The sequence below is a fragment of the Pinus tabuliformis genome, chromosome 5_1, assembly GCF_031772625.1.
Source record: "Pinus tabuliformis cultivar Carrire ecotype Pingquan chromosome 5_1, CPIR1, whole genome shotgun sequence".
NCBI lineage: Eukaryota > Viridiplantae > Streptophyta > Pinopsida > Pinales > Pinaceae > Pinus > Pinus tabuliformis.
This window is the reverse complement of record NC_142305.1, coordinates 128,262,981-128,286,913: the sequence shown is the minus strand read 5'-3', so window position 1 is coordinate 128,286,913 and position 23,933 is coordinate 128,262,981. Positions and strand designations below refer to the sequence as shown.

The window sequence follows — 23,933 nt, the reverse complement described above, 5'->3', positions numbered from 1 at the left end:
AGGAATAAGCATAATAGATAGATCAACATTGACATACAAAGGTCAAGCTTCTTTCAAACATGCATTAAGAGGGAAGCCTGCAACATAGGACAAACAAACCCTAAATCTGACAATCCTAGGTCCATATATTGTAGAAAAGATGGAAAAACCTCCAGATCTATCCATCGAAGTACCAAAAGTAAGTGATCTATTCACTACTTTACATGCAAAAGCCATTATTTTTCGTTTTAATGGTTTTTGGCCAAAATCTGAAGAGCTTAATGAATGGATCTATCTCAACTGGACCAGAGTGTGTGCAAAAGGTTTTTTTGTGTTACGATTATGTCCTAAATGATGGACCATGGTTCTGGGGAAGGGTGGGCTTCTTCGTAACCCCGTGGTTTTCTGGTTTTGACACAAATTCAATGGTGGTTACAAAACTATCGGTATGGGTAAGGCTTCATAATCTTCTGGCACTATCAGGTCTTAGAAGGCATAGGGAACTCTCTGGGAAGGTACTTAAAGATAGATCGAGAAAAAATGGAAAAAAAGATCTTCACCTTTGCATGTATATGTGTGGAGATGGATTTAAGTAAAGGTCTCACGGATTGTATTAACCTGACACACAAAGATTTTAAGTGGATACAGTGGTTGGATTTTGAAAACACTGCTTTTCAATGTAGGGTTTGCCATCAAACAGGGCATTTGCAAAATACATGCAAACAAACAAATAAAAGAATAAAAAAGAGAACGCAAAAGCAAAAAGGATGGCAGTTCCCTGAATCCTCTTCATCAGATGATGAGGAAAAAGAAATGGATGAAACCCAACAACAACAGGAGACATGAAAACAACAAGGCTTACAAGAGATGGGAGAAGAAATTGAGGAAGAACATAAGAGAATCCAAATAATTCAGTAGTTATTCCGATCCTTGAAATCCAAGTAGAAGGAAATAACAACAATCAAGGCATAGGTGGAACCAAGCGATCACATATTTCCGAAAACTCTGATTCAGACAAAGATATCCCAAAGCTTACAAGCAATAATGAGCTGGCTATTATCACTTCTGTGCCACCTTTTGGGGTCTAGCAAAATGTTCAAAAGAAAAAAAGACAAAAAAAAAGTCCAATTTAACTGGCAACCTGTAATTTTATTTTTATTTTTATTTTCTATTCTTTGATAGCTTTGCTACTTTGTATGTATCATGCACACAGGTGATACGGGACAATCTCTAAATACTTGAATGCATCTACTAAATGTAAGTTTTCATTTTTATTAATAGAAAGTTACTGATTTTTCTTTCCAACAAAAAATATTTAACTAATGTTATTATAATTTTCGATGTGAGATAATCATTTGCAAACCATTTCGGATATGTTTAGCTAGAACTCAAATAGAAATGCATGATGATCACTATTATTATGGGTTAAAATTATAAGGAGACAATTTTTCATTTTATTTATACAAGTTATACTTATCTTCTACCGGATATAATAGTTGGCAAACTATGTCAAGCAAGTTTAAGAAAGATTTGAATTAAATCAATCTCTTGACTGCTCTGGCTGGATTAAAACCATACAGAAACATAATTTTCCATTATATTTATACAAGTCAAACGTATATAACTAAATATAATAGCTAGCTAACTATATCAAGTAAATCTAATCAAGATTTAAATCAAATTTAAGAAGAAATTTTTCGAATTTGAAACTAAGTGGCGAGGAGTTACCCCATCAACTCCAATCGTTCAGAGACGCTATAAAACTTTAGAGGGAAATAAAAATCCATCATATTTATACCAGTCAAACTTATCCTTTAATCGTGTGGGAAAAGTTTCACTGGTAGTCCTTTGGCAGGAGCAGGCATAGGGTCCACGGTGACCTTCTCGCTCGGATCCACCAAATTCCACTTAAAGGTTTTCACGACATAATGCAGAAAAACCAGTATTACCATTCGAGCAAACTCGTTACCAGGGCACATTCGTGGTCCTCCTCCAAATGGAACAAACGTGTAGGGAGAAGGCCCCTCTCCTTCGAATCTCGAAGGATCGAATTTATCTGGATTGCTGAAATACTCAGATTTTCTGTTGGTGGAATTCACGGTCCAATGAATCTGCATATGCCCAAAAACAGTAAGAGTTTTTCTATAATCTTTCACAAGGAGAGACACAGAGTGTGATGGGGCTCACCTTCCACCCTTTAGGGATTGTGAATCCGCCATATTTGAAGTCTTTGATGGCCTTACGAAAACCTCCGCCTACAGGAGGCTGCAGTCTAAGCGCTTCCTGTGCAACTCGCCATGAATACTTCATTCTTTGGAGATCCCCCCACTCTAGAAGTTGCCCCGCCTCCTTTGTAGCTGAGATCTCCAACTGCTCTGCAATTATCAGATAATAATAACTAATAAAACTTTTAAATTATTTATCCCCATATCCTCATAGTTCTGTCATTTGGATACCAAATGATATAATTGCTTGGAAAGCCATGAATCCGTTGATTATATTGTGTAATTGCAGGAGGATGATGCATATCAGAGTGCAGATAGGTTTGTCCCTGTGTTGTATTCCATGCATCTAATATATTGTATAGATTCAATACCAGTATTGACTCCACCATCTATTATACATATGTCAGCCATTTCTGTGAATTAGAGTCTAGAGAGAAGCATTTCTGGAGGTTTTCAATCTGAAGGTAAACCCTGAGTTTAGATGGGTTTGAGTTAACATATAGATAAAATTTATTTTTGTATCAAAGCACCTTGCTTTTAAGTTACAAATTTGATTAAAATTAAGGAAAATTTTTAGAGAAACTAGTTCAATTTATGGTGGAACGATGAGTTTGGAGATTTTGCCCCATTTTAAATATACCCAAAATTTAGTTTAGGGTGGAATTATGAGTTTGGAGATTCTACCCAATTTTAAATCTACCACAATCCTTGAGAAAAGATCAAAGTTAATATTCTAATCCAATGACAGATCCTCCAAAATTGATCAACACTCTGTATCCATGAGAACTTGGCCAACCTTACGCATCAGATAGACTTGACATTACTGCTTGTCCTGCCCATCCTGAAATCTTCACATTTTGAAGAGTTTTAGATTAAAAAACATGTTACATCAAAATTTCAGGATAGAGAGGCATAATTGCAAGTCTGAGAACTTGGCCAACCTTGAGCATCAGATGGACTTGACATTAGTGCTTGTCCTGCCCATCCTGAAATATTCACATTTTGAAGAGTTTCAGATAAAAGAAACATGTTACATCAAAGTTTCAGGATAGAGAGGCATCAATTGCAAGTCTGTCTGGTGCTTCAGGGTCACTCGAGAACTCTGACATTAATTGCAAGTATGTATGGTGCTTCATGTTCACTTGGGAACACAATTTTTAAAATTTAGTGATGCGGAGCATCCTTGCTAACTGATTTCTCCCACGTTCAGTAACCCAATGCTTCCACATTTCGCAGTTCCTGTCATTCTGTTCAGTACTTTTAGACTTGGTGTTCTGTTACATATGCTTTGTTTCATAGGAGCCCTTAGTGATATTTGAGGGGAAGATCAGAGATATTTGAGGGGGAGATTAGAGGCTAGTCTGGCATTTAAAAGAGAGGGAGGGAAGGAAAATATCAAGCATCATGTAATAACTTAATGATGTAATAAGTTAATGATTGGTTCATTTTTATATCTTGTTTTTTATATTACTTTATTCTTATTTAATTGACAAGATATAAAGAAAATAAGACAATCATTGACTTACTATATAATGCTTAATATTTACATAAAACCCAAATGGATTTTTTTCCTGGATTCCTAGCGAAAAAAATTGGGGCCATGTCCGAAGTTGATATCTAGAGGCGTGCCCTATTTCTGATGTGGGTTACTCTGTAGCAGTTCCTTGTATATAATAAGCAATTTTTGACTTTTTATGCGAATGAATTGATTTTAGATGCTGATGAATTTAATAGTGTCTTGTACTTTCATAAGGATATTTTCTGGGTGTCATGGATGAAATTTTAGGTGAATGAATTTGTTTTGTTGTTAAATTTTAAAGTTGCCATTTTCAGTTTTATGAATGCATTGCAGCAGAGGGGAATGCATTGAGGCAGATTCAGAGACAGAGAGAAGTTTGATACAAATTATAATTTTCTTCTTGAGTTTTTCAGAGTACAAGAAGTGACTTTGGGATATTGGAAACGGAAAGCCATTTTTTTTTTTAAAAAATCGATAAACCTGCCACTTTTTTCACCGAAAAGAAAAACATCAACATCTTGACGTGGGGGCTCCCATGTTCTTAAGATAACTCTGATTTTTGTTTTTGTTACCTATAGAGCAGCAAACTACTAGACATTTATATGAAAAGAAGGTAATATTTGGACATACCGTTGAGAACTCCTTGGTAGCAGCGAGGGTTCTCTGCCAGGAATTTAATAAGCCCAGTCAAGCCAGAGTTTGTTGTGTCATGACCTGCTATTAAGAGCATGAGGATGTTATCCTTAATCTCGTCATGTGTGAGAATTTCACCTTGCTCGTCAACATTAGAGAGTAGGAAGGATAACAGATCTTGCTCGGGAGAAACTTTCCTCTCCTCCAATGCAATTTTTCTCTCATGAATGATGTCCTCAAGTTGTTCACGGATGGCATTCGCTCCATGTTTGGCTCTGCTAAATCTTGTACCGGGCAGATCTATTGGAATCTGAAACATTCCTTTCAGCAGCAATATGAAATTACACAGAAGCCTGGCTTGGTCGTCCTCATCGTTTATGCTGGCAAACAAGTCACAAGCCAGAGAGAAGGTGTATTGTTTGATGAGCGGAAAAACCATCACCTCGTCTCTGCCGATCCAGTGTTCGGCCAGGTGACGTCTGGTGATCGAATCCGCTCGGCCCACGAATTTCTGCAGAGCCTCCGGCCTGAGGAAAGTCATGAGCATTCTCTTCAATCTCTTGGCATCGTCTCCACTGGCATTAAGCAAACTAGTTCCGAAAAGCTTTCCCACTGATCTCGGCCATGTGCTGACTACCAGTTTGTTCTCGTTGGCAAACAGGAAGCGGTTGCCATCGGGACTGTAAAATACAATGGTTGGTTCGCAGAAAAAGGAAGTTGTGAACGGATTTCCATATTTCTGCGATCGATTGTCATAAAGTTCACGGAGATTGAGCTTCCAATAACATCCCAGGAATTGAAATATCTCACAAATGAAATCCCATGCGAAGGCTCCAGGTGGAATTCCCGGCGAAGCCCTTCTGTGTTTGTTGACGAAAAAACAGAAGACAAGGAGCCCAGCCAGAAGAAAGGTAAGAAATGCTCTGAGAAGTGCTGCCATATCAAGTTGTTGGGTATTCACCGATACGCCTCCATTCCAAACCATAGGCATATTCACAACATCTGAACTAACAGCAGAACCCCAAGCCCTGCGGAGATTATAAAAATTATACACGTTTCACACACTTCTAATGCTTCTTATCTCATTAATTAACCAGACACCATAAAACAAACTACAGCCACAAAATTCTATTACTTATGCTATCTTTCATTAACCAGATAAAATTCTATTACTTCTTCTATCATTCATTAACCACACAATAAAATGAACTATAGCCAGAGACTTCTATTACTTCTTCCATCATTAATTGACCAGTCACATTACAATGAACTACAACCACAGACTTCTATTACGACCCATACTCTTAAACCACATCTAATGTTCACCTTATGAACGAAATGAAGTCAATATTTCAATGCCATGTTATCAACCAAATGAAACCCATTAAATGAACCACGGCCACATACCTTTCGACCATGTATAATGTTCACGCGTTGTCCATTGAGGCGAAAATTTAGTTTGAATGGTTATTTAAAAAAAAAATTGATTTGACTGGTGTTTGGATTTTTATTGACCTTTTTAACACTGAGAAAATAGATTCAGTAATCGTAGTTTACTCCAATTTTGAAACTTAAAAATGGTAACAGCTATTCCTAAAAATTTCCCCAAAATTTTATCAAAAAATCATACCAAAATTTCCATATTTTTAAAGCAAAAATTCACCTCTTAAACTATGGGTAATGTTCACCACCTTCATCAGATGGTACCTAACTTCTTTCTACTTGACAATCTATGTTCATTAATATTATCCTTCCACACCATTTATCTTTAGTGTGTGCATCCATGATTATGAGATGAAAGAGTGTTTTTCTTTTTGGGTTAAAAAAGACGTTAATTTATTTAATTTTTAAATTGATTTGAAAGTTTTGGTTTGTTTTTTTACATATAAGTTGTCTATATTGAAGTTACTCTTAACGCTGAATAGAAAAATGATTTACCGAATTATAACACGTTGTCACCAGGATTATGTGTAAGGTTTAGCGAAACCCCAACATCTTATAAAACAATTCTTATCTCCACAATTAATTCACACACTCAACTTGTGATAAACAAAGTTCATAAACACAATAGAATACTCAAAGTATCTAGTATATTTAAATATTCATGATAGGAAAAAAATATATTATATAAGAATTATATGAAAGATACGATGTAATGATATTACAAATGAGGGCCCACTTATATACTTAGGTAGGCACATGCCTATTCATTAACTAATTACTATTTAATTAACTATTCTTTATTATTATTTATGTATTATTATTTATTTTATTTTTATATAAATTATATTTATAACATTGCTTTCTTCTTATCAAAGAGATTTAGAATAGTCGGTGAAGGAGCGCGTTGTTAAGGCGCTCTGTAAGCAAAGGTCACCGGTTCTAGTCTCGCCGATAACAAAAATCCAACATGGTTTCCGCTGGTGTGGCTCAGGCTGGGTGCAATCCGTGGGTGACTTTGACGGCTTAGACGCCCCTGAGTCGTGGCCTCTCAGCCACAGGGTAAGAGTGATTTTTAGGATTCACCCACTTATGAACAAAAAAAAAAACATTTCTTTCTTCTTCAAAAAACTTTGTCCTCAAAGCTTATTGTTGACAATATGTCTGCATCCTTTACGAATTCTTGGGGTTGTCATCTTTGTTGATACAATATGATAGGATCCTCTAAGTGAAACAAAATTGTTGCACTGAGAAGGGATATGACCATCCTAAATTAATCTTTGTGGAATCTTGCGGTTACCTCATACTTCATGTGAATTTTTATCACAAGATTGAATTGCATTGACATTAGTAGTCTTCAAAACATAAGTTCATTGTTTTTGTTTTCAATGATACAAATATGCAAACTAATTGAGTTGTCTTCTCTTCTGATTGAAACGTCGATAAGGAGTTCTTGTGGTTTGATTTTCCCTTATCTTGTGTGTGGAAATTTCATGATCTACTTCAAATATTGATATTGTTGAACTGGTTACAAAAGCTTCATTTGGATTTTTCATCGTCTGAATTGATTTATCATCTTCTTCAATTGTTATATTGACTGGATCAGTATTCGTTCATTTTTTTTCAACTTGAACTGTTTTGTTTGAAGACCTTGATTCGTCTTTCATGATGAGTTCTTCTAATTTGTTTTTCAATGATATCCTCTCATTTTTAGTTTCTTAATTTGCATCAATAATTTCCAGCTATGGTCCTTCATGCGATTAACTTCTTTGTTTTTGTCTCTGATAATCTTTTCAAATTCGTTCTACATATTTTGGATTGTCTTATCATTTTATTGAAAATTACTTTTGAGATATCTTTTATGTCTTCTGGTGTTATTGAATTTGGTTTCAATGTAACATCCTGTAGCGTTATTTTCTTTTTGTAGGAAACTGTCAAAAACGTCTTTTTCCATATTTGGGATAAAGGACCCTAGTGATTCTGTGATCCCAATATTATATCACTATTGTTACAAAATAAGGTTTTGACTATGAATTGTGAGACAAAAGTATATCTCAAATACTTAGTTGTAGATTTCTTACGTCATATTGTTTTTTATTTATCAAATCCATCGTCTTAATTATATTTGATTCAGGAATAACTAATTGGTTAGCACATGTATTACTAGCATAATTACTATATTGAGTAGGATCGATAGAGATTATAATATCCTTTCTTGCAATCGATCCTTTGATTTTAAATAGCGCATTAATACATATATAAAAAAATTTTAGGAACATAAACAAAACAGAAGCATATAAATGGAGGACTCTCCTTCAAGAACATCCTACAAGGAACAAATGCAGATTCAGAACCAACAAAACATGTAGGTACTTCCCCTAGCCCATAAATAGTCAAGCAACTGAACTCCATTCCAAAACTAAATATAGACAACCTAGAAACAGATGAGCATTGTGCTACATTTGAATCACAAGCTATTATTTGTCATTTCAACTGTTTCTAGCCAAAACCAATAGAGTTATTTCATTTTATTTTGATCAATTGGACATTACATTATGAAATACATATTTGCTCCAAAGGGTTCTTCATTGTAAATTTCCCATCATCTGATGCTAGAGACATTATCCTATAGGAAGGACCATGGTTTTGGGGATCGACGGGTCTTTTCATCACACCTTGGTTCCCAGATTTTGATGCAAACACCATGGTTGTTACCAAAATGTCGGTTTGGGTCTGGCTACATAATCTCCCTATACATTTCTTGGACGATCATGTTCTAGCAAGTATTGGGAGCATCATTGGGAAATATATCAAGACATACACCCAAAGATTGGAGGAAAGAATCTACACATTCGCGCGAATATGTGTGGAGGTAGATCTTAGCAAAGGCTTACCGGATCGCATACAACTGATCCACAAATAGCGGAATTGGACGTAATTTTTAGATTATGAGAACACAACTTTTAGATGTAGAATTTGCAGGCAAACATGGCATCTTCAAAATATGTGCTCTGAAGCCAAGAAAGACACCTGAAGAAAGAAGAAGAATGGGAAACAACCAAAAGGTTGGCAATTCCCCCCACTTGAGCTTGAAGAGGAGGATGAAGCAGAGGCAGAACCTACAAACATTGGGAACAACCAGAAAAAATAGGTACCAAAAACACAGGGGGAACCACACAAGACCCTACTGAACTCCAGAACAATCAGGTAGTACCAGCAAACATACCAGAAGCAATGGATACCAGTGGGTACAAATGTATACATTCATCAGACAATTCAAATTCAGACAAGGACAATGCAAGACCTGAAGTTGGAAATCAACTTGCTCTTGTATCTTCTACGTCATCTCTAGGGGAATGACGCAAGGTAGAGAAAAAGAAAGGGAGAAAATCTTAACTTTTCTCCTCATATGTATATTAGTTTGACTTTTGTAAGTTTCTGATTATCATCTGTCATGAACTTGATGATGCTAGGTTTCTTAGCAAATGCAACATGTAATTTTATTATCACTATTAAAATTATGATTTTTTCCTTGGACTTTTTTCTTAGGAAATTTCCATTACTAGTCTCCATTTTACTATTCAGGGTTTAAAAGTAATCCCATATATATATATAAACCTTGAAAACTTTATTACCCCTTCAAACCTTAGTAACAAATTCTTAATAATTCTTTCTCTTTTAGAAGGAACTTCAATTACTTTTTCACCTTTTATTTTAATATATAAGTAAATTTTATACAGATTACCTTTTTATAGATTTTGATGTAAGATTTTTCTCTGTTCCCTTCACCAAATGTGGTGTGGTGTTTTATATATATATATATATATATATATATATATATATATATATATATATATATATATATAAACACCTTTTACTATAACCTTCACAGCAGGTAATTAGAAGGATGGGTTGTATGAATGAGTGACAACAACTAATAAAAGGATATGATTGTATGGATCAGGTGACAATGACTAATGAAAAGATACGACTGTATGAATCAGTGACCACAAGTGTATGGAAAGAAATATTGGCTCCATGGAAGTAAAAGAGGCAGGTTGCACTTGGTATAAAATTTGGAGCATTTTGGATAGCGACAACATGTTGGCTTGCGGAGACGCAACTGCAGTAACGCTAACAGTTGTGTGTTGTTTTAGGAAGCAGGGGTGTGGAGGCGGCTAGCCAAGCAGTCGATATAGTTGGTATGGTGGTTGAAAGTTGCGGGTTGTATTTGTTCTTTTTTTTGTTTTTAATTTCTATTTTTGTATTAAAAAAAAAAAGCCTTGACCTTTTTTCAAAATTACACACACACACACACACATTCGTTTTTTAACAATTTTTTTTTCTATTAATATTTTTTTCTTTGATATATACTTTCTCATTTTTTTCCTATTTATTTATTTATTATTTCTTTTAAATTATATATTCTCTTCCTTTTTTTATTATTCAATCGTCAAGGGTCTAAAGGTGAAATGAAGATTCTTCAAAACTATGTAGTGAAATGCTTCACTCACAACGACAACAAGTTGATGAAAATTGATAGCCAAAGACTAGATCAGGCTGCCTCTATGCAGCGGTTAAACAGTCATAGGATCGAATAGTTCTGATACCAATGTTATGAAAAAAGTTCATAAACACAACAAAATAGTCATGATAGGAAAATAATATATTAGATAAGAAATGTACAAAAGATATGATGTGGTGATGTTACAAATGAGGGCCCTCTTATATATATACGTATGTGCCCCTCTATGAACGGTCATGTCATTATGGACATGCATCTTCATTAACTAATTCTATTTAATTTACTATTCTTTATTATTATTTTTACATAAATTATATTCATAACACAATTCCTTCCCCTAAAATTTAAAATTATACATGATAAAAATTAAGTTATCTATAAATTAACTAATCTACCTCATACTTTGAATTCCATTTGTCATGCACTCAAATCCATCGAATAGATGGATGACCATCAATTGATTATGTGACCTTCTTCATCCACTCTTCTTTCTCTACATGTTATGCTACTCTTTCCCACTGATCGGGCCCTTTGTTTACTACCAGTTTGTTCTCATTAGTAAACAAAAAGGGGTCGCCATCAGGACTATAAAATACAATGGTTGGTTCGAAGAAAATGGTAGTTGTGAACAAATTTCCATATTTCTGTGTTCGATTGTTATACGGTTCATCGAGATTGAGCTTCAAATAACATCCCAGGAACTAAAATATATGACTAATAAAAACCCATGCGAAGGCTCCAGGTGGAATTCCAAGAGAAATCCTCTTGTGTTTGTTGAAGACACAAAAGAAGGCAACGAGTCTAGTGAGAAGAAATGTAAGAAATGTTGTGAGAAGTGTTTCCATAGCAAGTTGTTGGGTCTTCACCTATACCCCTCTATTCCAAACCATACACAAAAATCTAAATTAACAAGAGAACCCAAGACTAGTATAATGGATGTAGCATCATAAAAAATCCTTGGGGCACCCAAAATTCTAAGAGTTGACAACCCTAAGCAAGATTTCTAAAAATTTCAGCCATATTTTCCCAAAACTTTTATTAACATTTCCATTATTTTCCAAGAAAAATTGTGTCCATATAACCTTCTTCAATCATTAATTAACTAACCGAACACCATAAAATGAAATATAACCACAATTTTTTTATTAATTCTTCTATCATTAATTAACGAGACACGATAGAATGAAATTGTATCCTCATTATAATACGACCTTCTTCTATCATTAATTAATGAGATACCATAAAATGAACTACAAACACAAACTCCTATTACTTCTTCTATCATTAATTAACTAGACACAATAAAATTGATTACAACCACATACTCTTAACCCACATCTAATGTTCAACTTTATGAACCACAACTACATACCTTTCGACAATGTATAATGTTCACGATGACGTCTATTGAGACTATAATTTAGTTTGAATGGTTATTTCTCACTACAATTTTGTCATTTGTTTTTCAAAAAAAATGGTTGTGTGAGTATTTGGTCCGTTTTTTTATAATGGAAATGGATTCAACCCCTGTAAGTCACCCAAAATCCCGAAGCTTAGCAATTGTAATCCATATTTCCAAAAATTTCCCCAAAATTTTATCAAAAAATCATACCAAAATTTCCATTATGTTTTGGCAAAAATTCACCTCTTAAACTATGCATAATGTTCATCTTCTTGATCAGATAGAACCTAACTTTGTACGATTCAACAATATATGTTCATGAATATTATTCTCCTACACCATTTATCTTTAGTGTGTGCATCCATGATTATGAGATAAAAGAGTGTTTTTATTTTTCAGTTAAAATAAAACATTAATTTATTTATTTTTTAAATTGATTTGAATGTTGTTTGTTTGTTTTGTCTATATTGAATTTAGTCTCAATGTTGAATAGGAAAATGATCAACTCAGTTATAAGATGTTGTCACCAGGATTATGCGAGGCTTTCTGAAACCCCAAGATCTCATAAGACAAATGTAGTCCTCACAATTAATTTATACCCTCAACTTTTGATGAATAAAGTTCATAAACACAACAAAATACTCAAAATATATGGTCTATATAAATATCCATGATAGAACACTAATATATTATATTAGAAAAGTACAAAATATATGATGTGATGATGTTACAAATGAGACTCCGCTTATATACCTAGGCAGGAGCCCCTTTATGAATAGTCATGTCCTTAGAGAAATGCCTCTTCGTTAATTACTAAATATTTAATGAACTATTCTTTATTATTCTTTATATATTTACATTAATATTATTGTTATATAATTTTTATTCATAACATTGCTTTTCTCTTCAAAAAGTTGTGTTTCATTTGTTTTTTGCCTTGTAATATGTTCACATTCTTTACAAATTCTTGGGTTGTCATATTCGTTGATAGAAGATGATAGGATCCTTTGAGTGATAAACAAAATTGTTGCACTGAGAAGGTATCTGACCATCCTAAATTAATCTTCTATGGAATGTTCCAGTTACTAGATATTTCATGTGAATTTTTATCACAAGACTGAATTGCACTAACATTAGTAGTCTTTGGAACATAAGTTCGTTGTTTCTATTATGAGTGATACAAATATGCAAACTGATTAAGTTGTCTGCTCTTGTAATTTAGATGTCAATAAGGAGCTTTTCTGGTTATATTTTCCCTTATCTTATGTATGTCAATTTTATGATCTACTTCAATTACTGATATTGTTGAGTTGGTTAGAAAATATTCATTTGGTTTTTTCATTGTCTAAATTGATTTATCATATTTTTCAATTGTGATATTGATTGAATCAATATTCATTCATTTTTCTTCAACTTGAATGGTTTCGTCTGAAGACTTGGAGATGTATTTTTGATGAGTTCTTCTAATTTATTTTTCAATTATTTCCTATCATTTTTAAGTTTCTTAATTTGCGTCAATAGTTTATTGTTGTAGTCCTTGAGGCGAGTAACTTCTCCATTTTTGTCTTCGATAATATTTTCAGCTTTTTTATGCATTTTTACAATGCCTTATGGTTTAATTGAAGAATTACTTTTAAGATATCTTTTATGTCTTATGGTGCTACTAGATTTGGTTTCATTATAACATCATTCAATGTTGTTTTTTTTCTTCTTTTTTGTAGGAAAATGTCAAAAACTTCATTTCGTATTTAGGATAAAATACCTTAGAGCATTCCATCCAAGGTGAACCTAGGATTATATCACTATTATTATGAAATAAGGTTTGGCTGTGAATTGTGACACAAATATAGTCTCCAATACTTAGTTGTAGATTGCTTACGTCATATTGTTTTTTATTTATCAAATCCATCATTTCAGTTATATTTGATTCATGAATCACTAATTGGTTAGCACATTTAGTACTAACATAATTATTATATTGAGTAAAATCGATAGAGATTATAATATCATTTCTTGCAAGTGGTCATTTTGATTTTAAATAGTGCATCAACACATATATCAAAAGTTTTAGGAAATCTTCCATTACTAGTCTCCGTTTTACTATTCATAATTTAAAAATAATCCCCCCATATATATATAATTTCGTTAAAAGAAGTATTTCATATTTTAAAATAAAAATTAAAAAGGAGAAGCATTATTAAAATAAAATGTGAAAAAGTAATTAAAGTTACTTTTAAAAGGGAAAAAATTATTAAGAATTCATTATTAAGGTATATCCCTTCAAAATGTTATTATACATTGGAACCTTAATAATGAATTCTTAATAATTCTTTCCCTTTTAAAGCAACTTCAATTACTTTTTCATATTTTATTTTAATAATTCTTCCCCTTTTTATTTTTTATTTTTAAATATGAAATACTCTTCTCAACGAAATACCTTTTTCTATATGAACTTCAATTATTTTTCCACCTTTTATTATCCCTACAGCAAGGGAGCAAGGGAGGTAATAACGCAATTGATATTGTATTGAATATGGATTAATCTTATTTTGACCCATAATTAAACCAATAATTTGTAAAGTCTATTTTATAAAATAAAAATAATTTATTTTTTATTTTTTTTAATTCTATTTATTTAAAGTCTGATTGTCTTACAAAAATGGAATCTTATTATGTAATCATAACTAAGGTACAATTATCTTCAATTCATTCCACTACTGACATTCATTGTTGAGTACAAAATTTACAACATTGATCTCATCAATCCCCTGCAGGTGAATTCGGCTCATTCTATTGGATGTGCCCCCATCATCAAACGTTGTTGTACAACCTCCCCTCTCATTTTACAATAAATGAGACAACTTTCCTACTGATATTCTTTCTGCTTTCTCTTCAAATGAGAAACAACCTTCCAATAGAAAGCGATCACATGTATTACAGTGAGCAACCACATGTATTGCAATCACGAAATGAAACTCGACATTTTTAGTCCCTGCCATTTGGCAATGGCCAGGGACTATAGGAATCAATATGGCGATGTTTAGCATTAATTGAGCTGCTTGTTAGCTTCGCTCATCACTTATAATCAAAGTTTCTAATCGCATATGGTTTCACCGTGTTATTTGGCCTCTTCCCGAGGCGGACAGAGAGGAACCATATATTATTTGGTTTTTAAGAGGGTTGTATTAATGGTATAAGTTCACAGCCTAAACTAATACTAACATTAGTCTCTAGTGTTAAATGCTATGTTATTTTCTATACTTGTTCGAGTAATTGGCTATGCCATATAACTTGGCTCTGCCACTTGCACACCATCTGTCTTATAACTTCCACCTGCACACCATGCATTGCCACCTATGGTTCCATCGCCACCTGTAGTTCCAATTTAACCTAGCTTCGACCTGCACTATGTTCACTTCAGGCGGCTTGTTCAGGTGCCCAGGCTTCAAGCAATTGAATCAGGAACTCTGGCAGGTCCAGCATCTAAGGCGTATAAGGCAGCAGGAGGAGGTCTAGCATCTAAGGCCTTTTTCTGCATGTAGGTTCTTCGTACTTGCACCTGCATGGAGGAGGAAGCAAGAGAAAAATGATAATACGCTCTACTTCTTTCTGTATTAGCACAAATATATATTATGTATTGATTTTATAACTTACCCCTTTTCATATGTGCTCAGGGTTGCGAGCTTGGAACCAGAGAAGGTGCGTAACTTCTTCTGGGTAAAACTGCAAAACAACCCAACAATCAACAATTATTTTGCAATCATCTGTTTGAAAATTTCTCAGCTAAACAACAGCCTGGTACATGTTTCATACCCAATTCTATTTCTTTAGAAATTTTATCTTAGTTACGCAATTAGCAGAGCTTTGATTGGAGGCCACGGTTTGCTCTGCTATCTGCGCGCCCAAGACTTGTGCTGTAATAACTGCTTGGTCCATCTGCTTCTGAGCAGCAGATTTTTGCTCCTCAACAGTAGTAGCCACTGCCTAACCAACGGGAGTGCTGCTGCTTGCTTACCACCTTCTTGCTGTGCAAACCGCTGTTCAGCAGCTGCCCGAGCCTTATCTTGAGCTTCTCTTTGCTTGGTGTAAGCACGCTTGATTACTTCCTGAGCTTCCTGCTGGGCTACAAACGCCTCTTTGCTGCCTCTTTTGCCTACAAGTGTCCCAAAAGAGAGAATGGTATTTTGGTCAAGATAACCTAAAATTAGTGTCCAAATTTACTGCCAAACAACGAACCGGTACAAAGAGGCCGATTGTATTGATCTAATTTACACGAATTTTCTTGAAATGTTCCTCGTTGTGTATTCATTGATAAGCAAGGAAGCTCTATTGACAAAATTATTTATAGACGGAAAGTTGCAGACGCAGAGATTCTCATGAATAAATAATAAAATATATGGCTGCCTGCTTCCGAGGTCCATCTTATATGTCTTTTCGCCTGAAGCAGGACTCTGAAAAGCAGAAACTTTGAGATATACAGAATATAATGTGGAAACGTCAATTTTGTTTTGTTATTTAGCTTCGAAGATGTTAGATTTAGAGTAAACATTCTATAATTTGTCAGCCGTCAAAACTGTTGCTGATCCATTAAAAGCCATTTCCATTTCATACTTCAAACAAACAAAGTAAAATGAAAATGCATCTCACCTCCGTAGCAGCAGTAGCAATGGCGATTTGCTGGCATATTTTCCACCTGTAAAGACCGCCGAGCACAATGGGCTCAGTAATGGAGGGTCCGTTGAGAGCTCATTCAAAGATTTAAAGACACATTCATTCAAAACTTTAAATTCTGCGCATCTTTTGATTCACCTGCAGTTCGCTGCTGCTGTACACCCTTTTCTTTTTCTGTAGAAGATAGCCGTGATGCTTGCGAGCACTGGTCCGTTGTCTTTGCATTTGCCTCTTGCACTGATGACATTTTATGATCTTAAGCTCGTGTCGCAGGCTGCAGCTTACAGCAAAAGGCTGAAGGTCTCCGACAAGGGTAATTGAAACTGAAAACAGTGTTAACAAGATTTCTGAGATAAGCCTGAGACATAGTTGCAACATAATGTAGTTCTAGCGAAAAGTCTCCCGAGACAGATATCTGGCATCTAATTTAAAAAAAAAATTAATTAGAAAACTGATCACCGTTACGAAGAAAATTATGGAATTCAAATATACCTCTTCTTGGACTCGGAAAGGATTGAAACTCTGTGCATCTTTTGATTCACCTGCAGTTTGTTGCTGCTGTACACCCTTTTCTTTTTCTGTAGCAGATGGCCGTGATGCTTGCGAGTACTGATCCGTTGTCTTTGCATTTGCCTCTTGCACTGATGACATTTTATGATCTTAAGCTCGTGTCGCAGGCTGCAGCTTACAGCAAAAGGCACATGGCTTGCATGCAATGCACGTGGTAAGTGAGAGATAAAGTGGTTGGTCCTCATAAGTTGTCCAATACTAACAAACTTTTATAATGACTTTGATAAGGTTGGTTCCGTTTATGACTGTCCAGCATTCGAAGTAATAAAAATATTTTAAGATTCCTTTTAAAAGCATTTAAAAATGAAAAGTCTTCCGAGACAGATATCTGGCATCTAAATGATTAATTCCTTTAGCATAAGGTGAAACAACAATTAGCTTTTATTCTTCCCAAGCATGTTCGTTGAAACAATCAAAACACTAGTCAAGCACGACGAATCGAACTTTCAGTTATTATAATTGAAGCTGTTCGCATTTTTAATGTCATAAAAAAAACCAATCATACTCAGAATCATTATCAATCACGACGACTCGAACATTGATTTTAACAAAAGAAATTATTTCACCTTATTCTCGTTGACGTTGTGCTACAGATAGAGTTTCAATAAAATCATAAATTAATTGAAATCACAAATAAATAACAGAATGAAATTTTAAATTTATTGCAATCACAAATTTAATTAATAGAAATCAATTAATTATTATGTATTCTGATTAGGGAGTCAATGCTAACAGAGAATCACTAAATATCGTACAGATTACTCGATAAAACTATGTTGCTAAAAAAGTTTAATGATAACTTCCTCACTGGGATTTTAGTCTCTAATATCACTATATTAAATAATCTTATACTAAATTATTGAGAAAATTTAATGATAACTTTCCCACTAAAATTCTAATCTCTAACACGTTTATATTGAATAATCTTGATAAAAAATCCTATAGAAGACTATGCCGCCCTTCTTCAGTCCTGAAAAGGCTACAACAATAGTCTCTAACACGATTATATTGAATAATCTTGATAAAAAATTCTATATAAGACTATGCCGCCCTCTTCAGTCCTGAAAAGGCTACAACAAGATACGAATGCAAGCTACAACAAAAAAAACCATATACTAAAGCTACACGAGGGTACAAGGTGACAATGGAAGGCTCCAACAGAAAGTCATTTAATGAAGGTCTACAAATGATTTATAAATGACCAGAAATCTCCCTATCCTATACTCTTAGAAAAGATAAAGCAGCGGCGAGGCGACTACCCGTATACTTGGAGGATCGTGAAGACGGTTTGCACCAAGGTGAGCAAAAGCGCAATTATTGACCCCGCCAGAGCTAGAACTTTCCAAGGCGATGAGAAATAGTCTTCAGCAAACTGGGCAAACCACACCTTAAACTTACTTTCGTAGTGCTCCATCATATCATCATTCAGTTTCTTGAAGATGTCTTGCCGTGGCAGGGTGACTCCCCTGCATAGACCATTGAAGAGCTCCGCAACCTCTGCGTCAGGCTGAACTTAATGCAGGGACTTGCTGCCTCGCAGCTTCCCTTGTTAATATGCATTCCTTCCACCACGAAAAGGAATTTCAGTGCCTTACCTATTGGTGTAGTCTCCAGTTTTCTCCCATTAAAAAGGTAAGAGGGGCAACAAACAGTTTCTATCGATTTAAAGTAATGCAGGGCACAACCTCATATGAGGTAAGCGATACGCATAAAGATATTTTATACGTTATGCAGATGGTGTCTTTAACATCAATAATTATAAGTAATTTGGCACAGAATGGAAGTTTAAAATCATGAGTTAAAAAAAACAATAATAGCATGTGCTTCATTACTTTAATTTTATGTTTTATATAAAAAGGTAATATTTAACTTTAAAAATAAGAAATATGTTTTTTAACATAATAAAATAAGGCACCACTTTGTTATTATTAAGATAAAAATAGAATTATGGAAATGGATTTATTTTTTCTTTACATTATTTTATCTTAAATTTATATAAAATAAAATAAACTTAAATTTCTAAAAACTTATGTAGTGAACCATGTACATGTACACAAAGAGATTAAAGAGATTGTGGACTTTGTATTATTTTAATAATCTATAAATAACTACAATGTCTCTACCACATAGATGGTTGTTAATCACTTCGCCTATTTAGCATTGTATTTTACCATTTCGTACTTATTCTTAAATGTAATGGTATATATATATATATATCTATATATATATATATATATATATATATATATATATATATTCTTAACTATCATAAAGTGATTAATTACATTAAAATAATAATAATGAAAAAGGTTAAACAAATATTCTTATAATTTGTTTTACAATTTTATCATTGTTAGAGCACTTTTTACAATATATTATGACATTAATAGAATGCTAGCTATGTGGCCTTGTTTTAATATATAAGCAATTTTGATATATATTACCTTTCTATTGTTTTTTAATTAAGAATTTTTTTGCTCCCTTCACCAAATGTGGTGATATATATATTTCAACACCTTTTACTATAACCTTCACGACATGTAATTGGAAGGATGGGCTATACGGATCAATGAAAATGACTAATAAAAGGATACGACTTTATGGATCAAGTGACAACGACTAATGAAAATATATGACTGTACAGATTGGTGACAACAAGTGTATGGAAATAAATATCATCTTTGTGGTAGTGGACGAGGCAAGTTGCATGTCGTAGAGAATTTGTAGCGTTTTCGATGGTGGTGTTGTAACAGCTGCAACACCCTCCAAAATTTTGGCTTACATCCAATTTCGGAGCCTTCGTTGGTTTTTCCGTGATGTTTTCAAACGCTTGAGCTCATCCCACGAGCTTGTGTTGAGTCATTGCACCCTCCTCGCTTGACCATTCACCAAACATCTTTTAGTATGTTGGTCACAATGCCATGCTTGCAGTCGTCTTTTGGATATGTTCATGGTCCGCCTTCGTGTGTACAAGTTGTATTCACTATGTAAGCATCTATCACACTCACACACCAAGATGTATGCAATGTCGTGCAAGTGTCATCAAGGTCATTCAATGATGTAGCTCAAGTGTCACGCTTATCGCTCGAACCCGTTGGTCAATCACATTGAGCATGTTGTCTTGTTGGTTCGAGGTGTCTTGTCGTCGAGTCGCGTTGAGTGTGTGTTTGCAAGGTCATGCATGAACAAGTTCACTCGCTCACACACTTAGTCATTTTGTTGAAACTCTGTCGACCAGACCACCCTCCCACAGCCAGACCTCCACTGAGTTGCATTGCATAGTCTCATCCCTCAGTGGTCATGTACTGTTGCCCAGAGTTGCACAAAACTTGAGGCTGCCTCTGAGGAAGTCTGCACTGTGCAATCATGGAATCGACCTAGCTGACTGTCACCGAGAACAGAAGTTGCTCAGCAAGCCATCTCAATCTGTGTTGCCCACAAGAAAACCTATCAAGCTTCCCACTGGTCAACTGAAGAGTTTGACCGGCCAGTGACCCTGGGCTTCACTCCTCCAAAAAATTGTGCAGAAGCTACTAGCATGACCGCCTCCACTAACTAAAGAAATTTCACAGACATGAAGGACAAGCACCTAGTTCCTATCACTGCATTGTCCCAAAAATTTGCATAGTTCTGTCAGCTAGTCCCCCTCTCAGCTAGCTTGCTACTCCTCCTGAAATTTGCATAGTTTTCCTTGGCTTTCCTCCAGTTGCCTGATAACCTTCTCATCCCAGAAAATGCACAGAGATGTCATGTAAGCCAACCTCCTAGTTCTGCACAATTTTGGCCAGCAAGCTCCCACAACCCACTTCCATCCTCCCCAGAGAATCTGCACAATTTTCACTCCTAGTGTGCTCCCTATTGCCTGCACTGCCTCCCTGGAAAATTTTCACAGTTCTTCCCTCCAACCGAGCCAGATCCCACAGATGGTCACTGTTGTTCATGACTACTCATCTCAACCTCCCAGTGACCTTTGCGCAATTTTCCTTGACAGTGCCCCAAAGCTCGCATCCTGACCTGAAATGTGCTCTGCATAGTTTTAGAGCCTTTTCCTCTCTCCTAGTCACCTACACCTGAAAACAAAAGATGGTGCATCATGGTAGACTAGGAGATTTTTGGATTTTATGTTGTCTCATCACGAATGATTGTAGATACAAGTACATCGATGAGACATGGTGCAACGATGAACGAGATAAACAAGGAGTTTATGCTAGGAGACTTGTTCATGAATGGATGAACACATGAGGCATGCCAAGTACCAGCGAAGGGGATACATGCATGTGCAACATCAAGCGAACACCAAGACCATTGAATACTACACACACCTTGCCATGCGAAGGTGAAGCTATGATACACCAAGAGCACACTCATCACTCAGCAACACTGCAACTCGACATGGACACCACCATCAAGATGAACATACCAGCACTGTCATGTCGAGTCATGTCATGAGTCATCTCGGGAACATCAATATTACAGGCCATACTGTTGTAATCAATGTAATGTAACGTGGAACTCCAAGAGACCCACATGTAAAGCTGAAGAGTCATGTAAAGTTGAAGAGTCATGTTACAAGTCAAACAATCATGAGGGAAGTCGAATAGTCAAAAGGCTCAGCCTCACCCTTGGCTATATATACCCCTCATTTGTACATGCAAAGGAATTTTCACATTGGATCCTCCCACATAACCTTGAGAGTCTATAATCTTTTCTTTGAGGAGCGAGCAGTGGCTCCAACACACCGCTATCAAGGTTATTGAAGTAATAGTGTACAAATGTTTCTTGGAACTTTCACTTAATTCAGAAGCTTGTTAATAGGCTAGCATGTTTTCACACATGTATTGTATTCATTTGTAAGACTATTATTTGGATGTTTGTAATGCATGTTGCTTTAACTTGTATTAATATAGTTGAACTATTTCAACTTTTTTAGTACATATGATATTGGAAATGTGTTGTATCAGTTGTTAATGTTGTCTCGCCCATGTGGGCTATTCCACCGGACACTCGATAAACTAATTTTCGTAAACTTGTGATAATGATCATCTCACTCGTGTGGACTATTCCTTTGGGTGTTGCACATGATATCTTCTCACCTTATGTTTGTAATTGCTGCATCCATGTGGACTACTCCACCAAAAGTTGCTCATGTCCTGTTGGGTTATGTGTCTCTATAGAGTTGGGACTATTCCCTTTCGAATTCAGACTCACTCTCTTCCTATCCCTTTGTAGTGAAAGAAACTTGACAAAAGTGACATTAAGCACTCACTAGGCATGCCAACCTCATTGTTCGAAGACAAAGAAAACCACTCTCATGTGCTGACAAGCAAGAGCTAAGGAAAATCTTTAAGATAATGGAAACCGAGCCATCATACCAGATGGGACTCCTATACCAAATGATGTGAGGTCTAGTTGGGACTTCATACCAAGGAGATCCCCTAAATGTTGGCGGATCCAACACGTCAACATTTCTGGCACTAGAAGGAGGGCCATATGACAAGGTGAGCCCATTACATCTGGTTTGAATCTCTTACCAAATGGATCATACACAATTCGTGCTCACGGGGCATTTCTCTCATTTCTCCCTTAATCAACTATCAATCCCCAATGAGCTTCTCAATCACTTGTCCTTGTTAAAGTTTGATGGTGAGGATAGAACATCCGTAAGCAAGCACATTTATGATTTTCTTGATTTCTACGAATCTCATGAAATCGATAGTGAAGAGATTGTTTGTGGACTTTTCTTCCTCACCCTTAAAGGTTGTGCTAATCGGTGGTGTCATACCGTGCCACCTGCTTCTGTCCATTCCCTTCTATCTCTTCTCAAGGAGATCCATCAAGAATTCGATAAGTATAACCACCAAGATGTCCATGAAAGAATCTCTCATTTAAGAAAGAAGCCTAGCGAATCAGTTGAGGACTTTGCTACCCACTTTCTTCACCTATGCCACGAAATTCCTGAAAATTTTTGGGACCTTGAATTCGTGAGCCAAGAGTTGAAACACTTGGTTCATGTTTCCTGACAGTGAAACTTTTGATTTCCCTTCTTCCTTGACTCTTGCAGATCATGAGGCCCCTCAATTTGCAAAGGAGGATCCAAACACCCCATTTGTTTCTTGTCCTCCTCCCTTTCTAGTCTCGATGTGAGTTCCCCCTTGCAACGATTGGAAAGTTGAGACATTTGCGCAAAGGGTAGCCCCTCACAACGGTCGCAAAGCTGAGAAATATGCGTAGAGGGTGCCCCCTCGCATCGGTCTTAAAGCTGAGAAATCTGCAGAGAGGGTTCCCACTCGCAGTGGTCGCAAAGCTGAGAAATTTGTGCAACATGTTCCTAACCCATCTTCTCAGCCGTCTCCCACTCCAATGCAGGAAATTCCAGAATGGCTTAGAAAGCCTATGGCGAAGACTCATTCCTCCATTCCACAAGAGAACATCACCATCAAGTATGATCTGCATCTCTCCTGTCCTCCATCATCTACAAGTCATGACTTCTTGTACCATGAATCGCTTGATCAATCCACTTCACAAGCTATTTATGTGCATTATCTTGATTCTCAAACTACTGGCTCAAATTGCAGTCATGTGCAAGGTTGTCTCATCGCACAGGTAGAGAAGTAGAAAGGTGACGACACAATCAATTCCTCTTCTATGATTCAAAATGATTCATATCAAGATAATGAGCTTCCATTCTTGGTCGATTCTCAATCCACTAATCATGGTGAAACATCATGCACAATTAATTCTTTCGATCAACCTCTATTCTTGGGTTTTCATCACTCCCATGCTTCCATATGTGGTGATGAACACCCAAACACATCATGTGATATGTTGTTCTCTCATGTACACTCTAACTCAGATCTTGAATTTTCACCATTCAAAGTAGATGTCCATATTGAAACTACCTCTTCACCCCACTTACCGGTGTGTCCTACCATTCACAGTGAATCTACATGTGGCAGAGATACTCCTTGT

The 23,933-nt window shown here is 35.6% G+C and overlaps 1 protein-coding gene across 1 annotated transcript; it reads right to left on the bottom strand.

Annotated features, from left to right (window-relative positions):
• Window positions 1-1,541: 1,541 nt before the first annotated feature.
• On the bottom strand, window positions 1,542-5,591 carry LOC149163748 (cytochrome P450 716B1-like). The gene is made up of 3 exons (XM_089431846.1): window positions 4,354-5,591; window positions 2,167-2,354; window positions 1,542-2,090 (listed from the first exon to the last, which is right to left on the bottom strand). Exons 1-3 carry the CDS (start codon window positions 5,345-5,347, stop codon window positions 1,794-1,796), a joined length of 1,479 nt encoding a protein of 492 aa, XP_089287972.1. The 5' UTR covers window positions 5,348-5,591; the 3' UTR covers window positions 1,542-1,793.
• Between the last annotated feature and the right edge of the window lie 18,342 nt (window positions 5,592-23,933).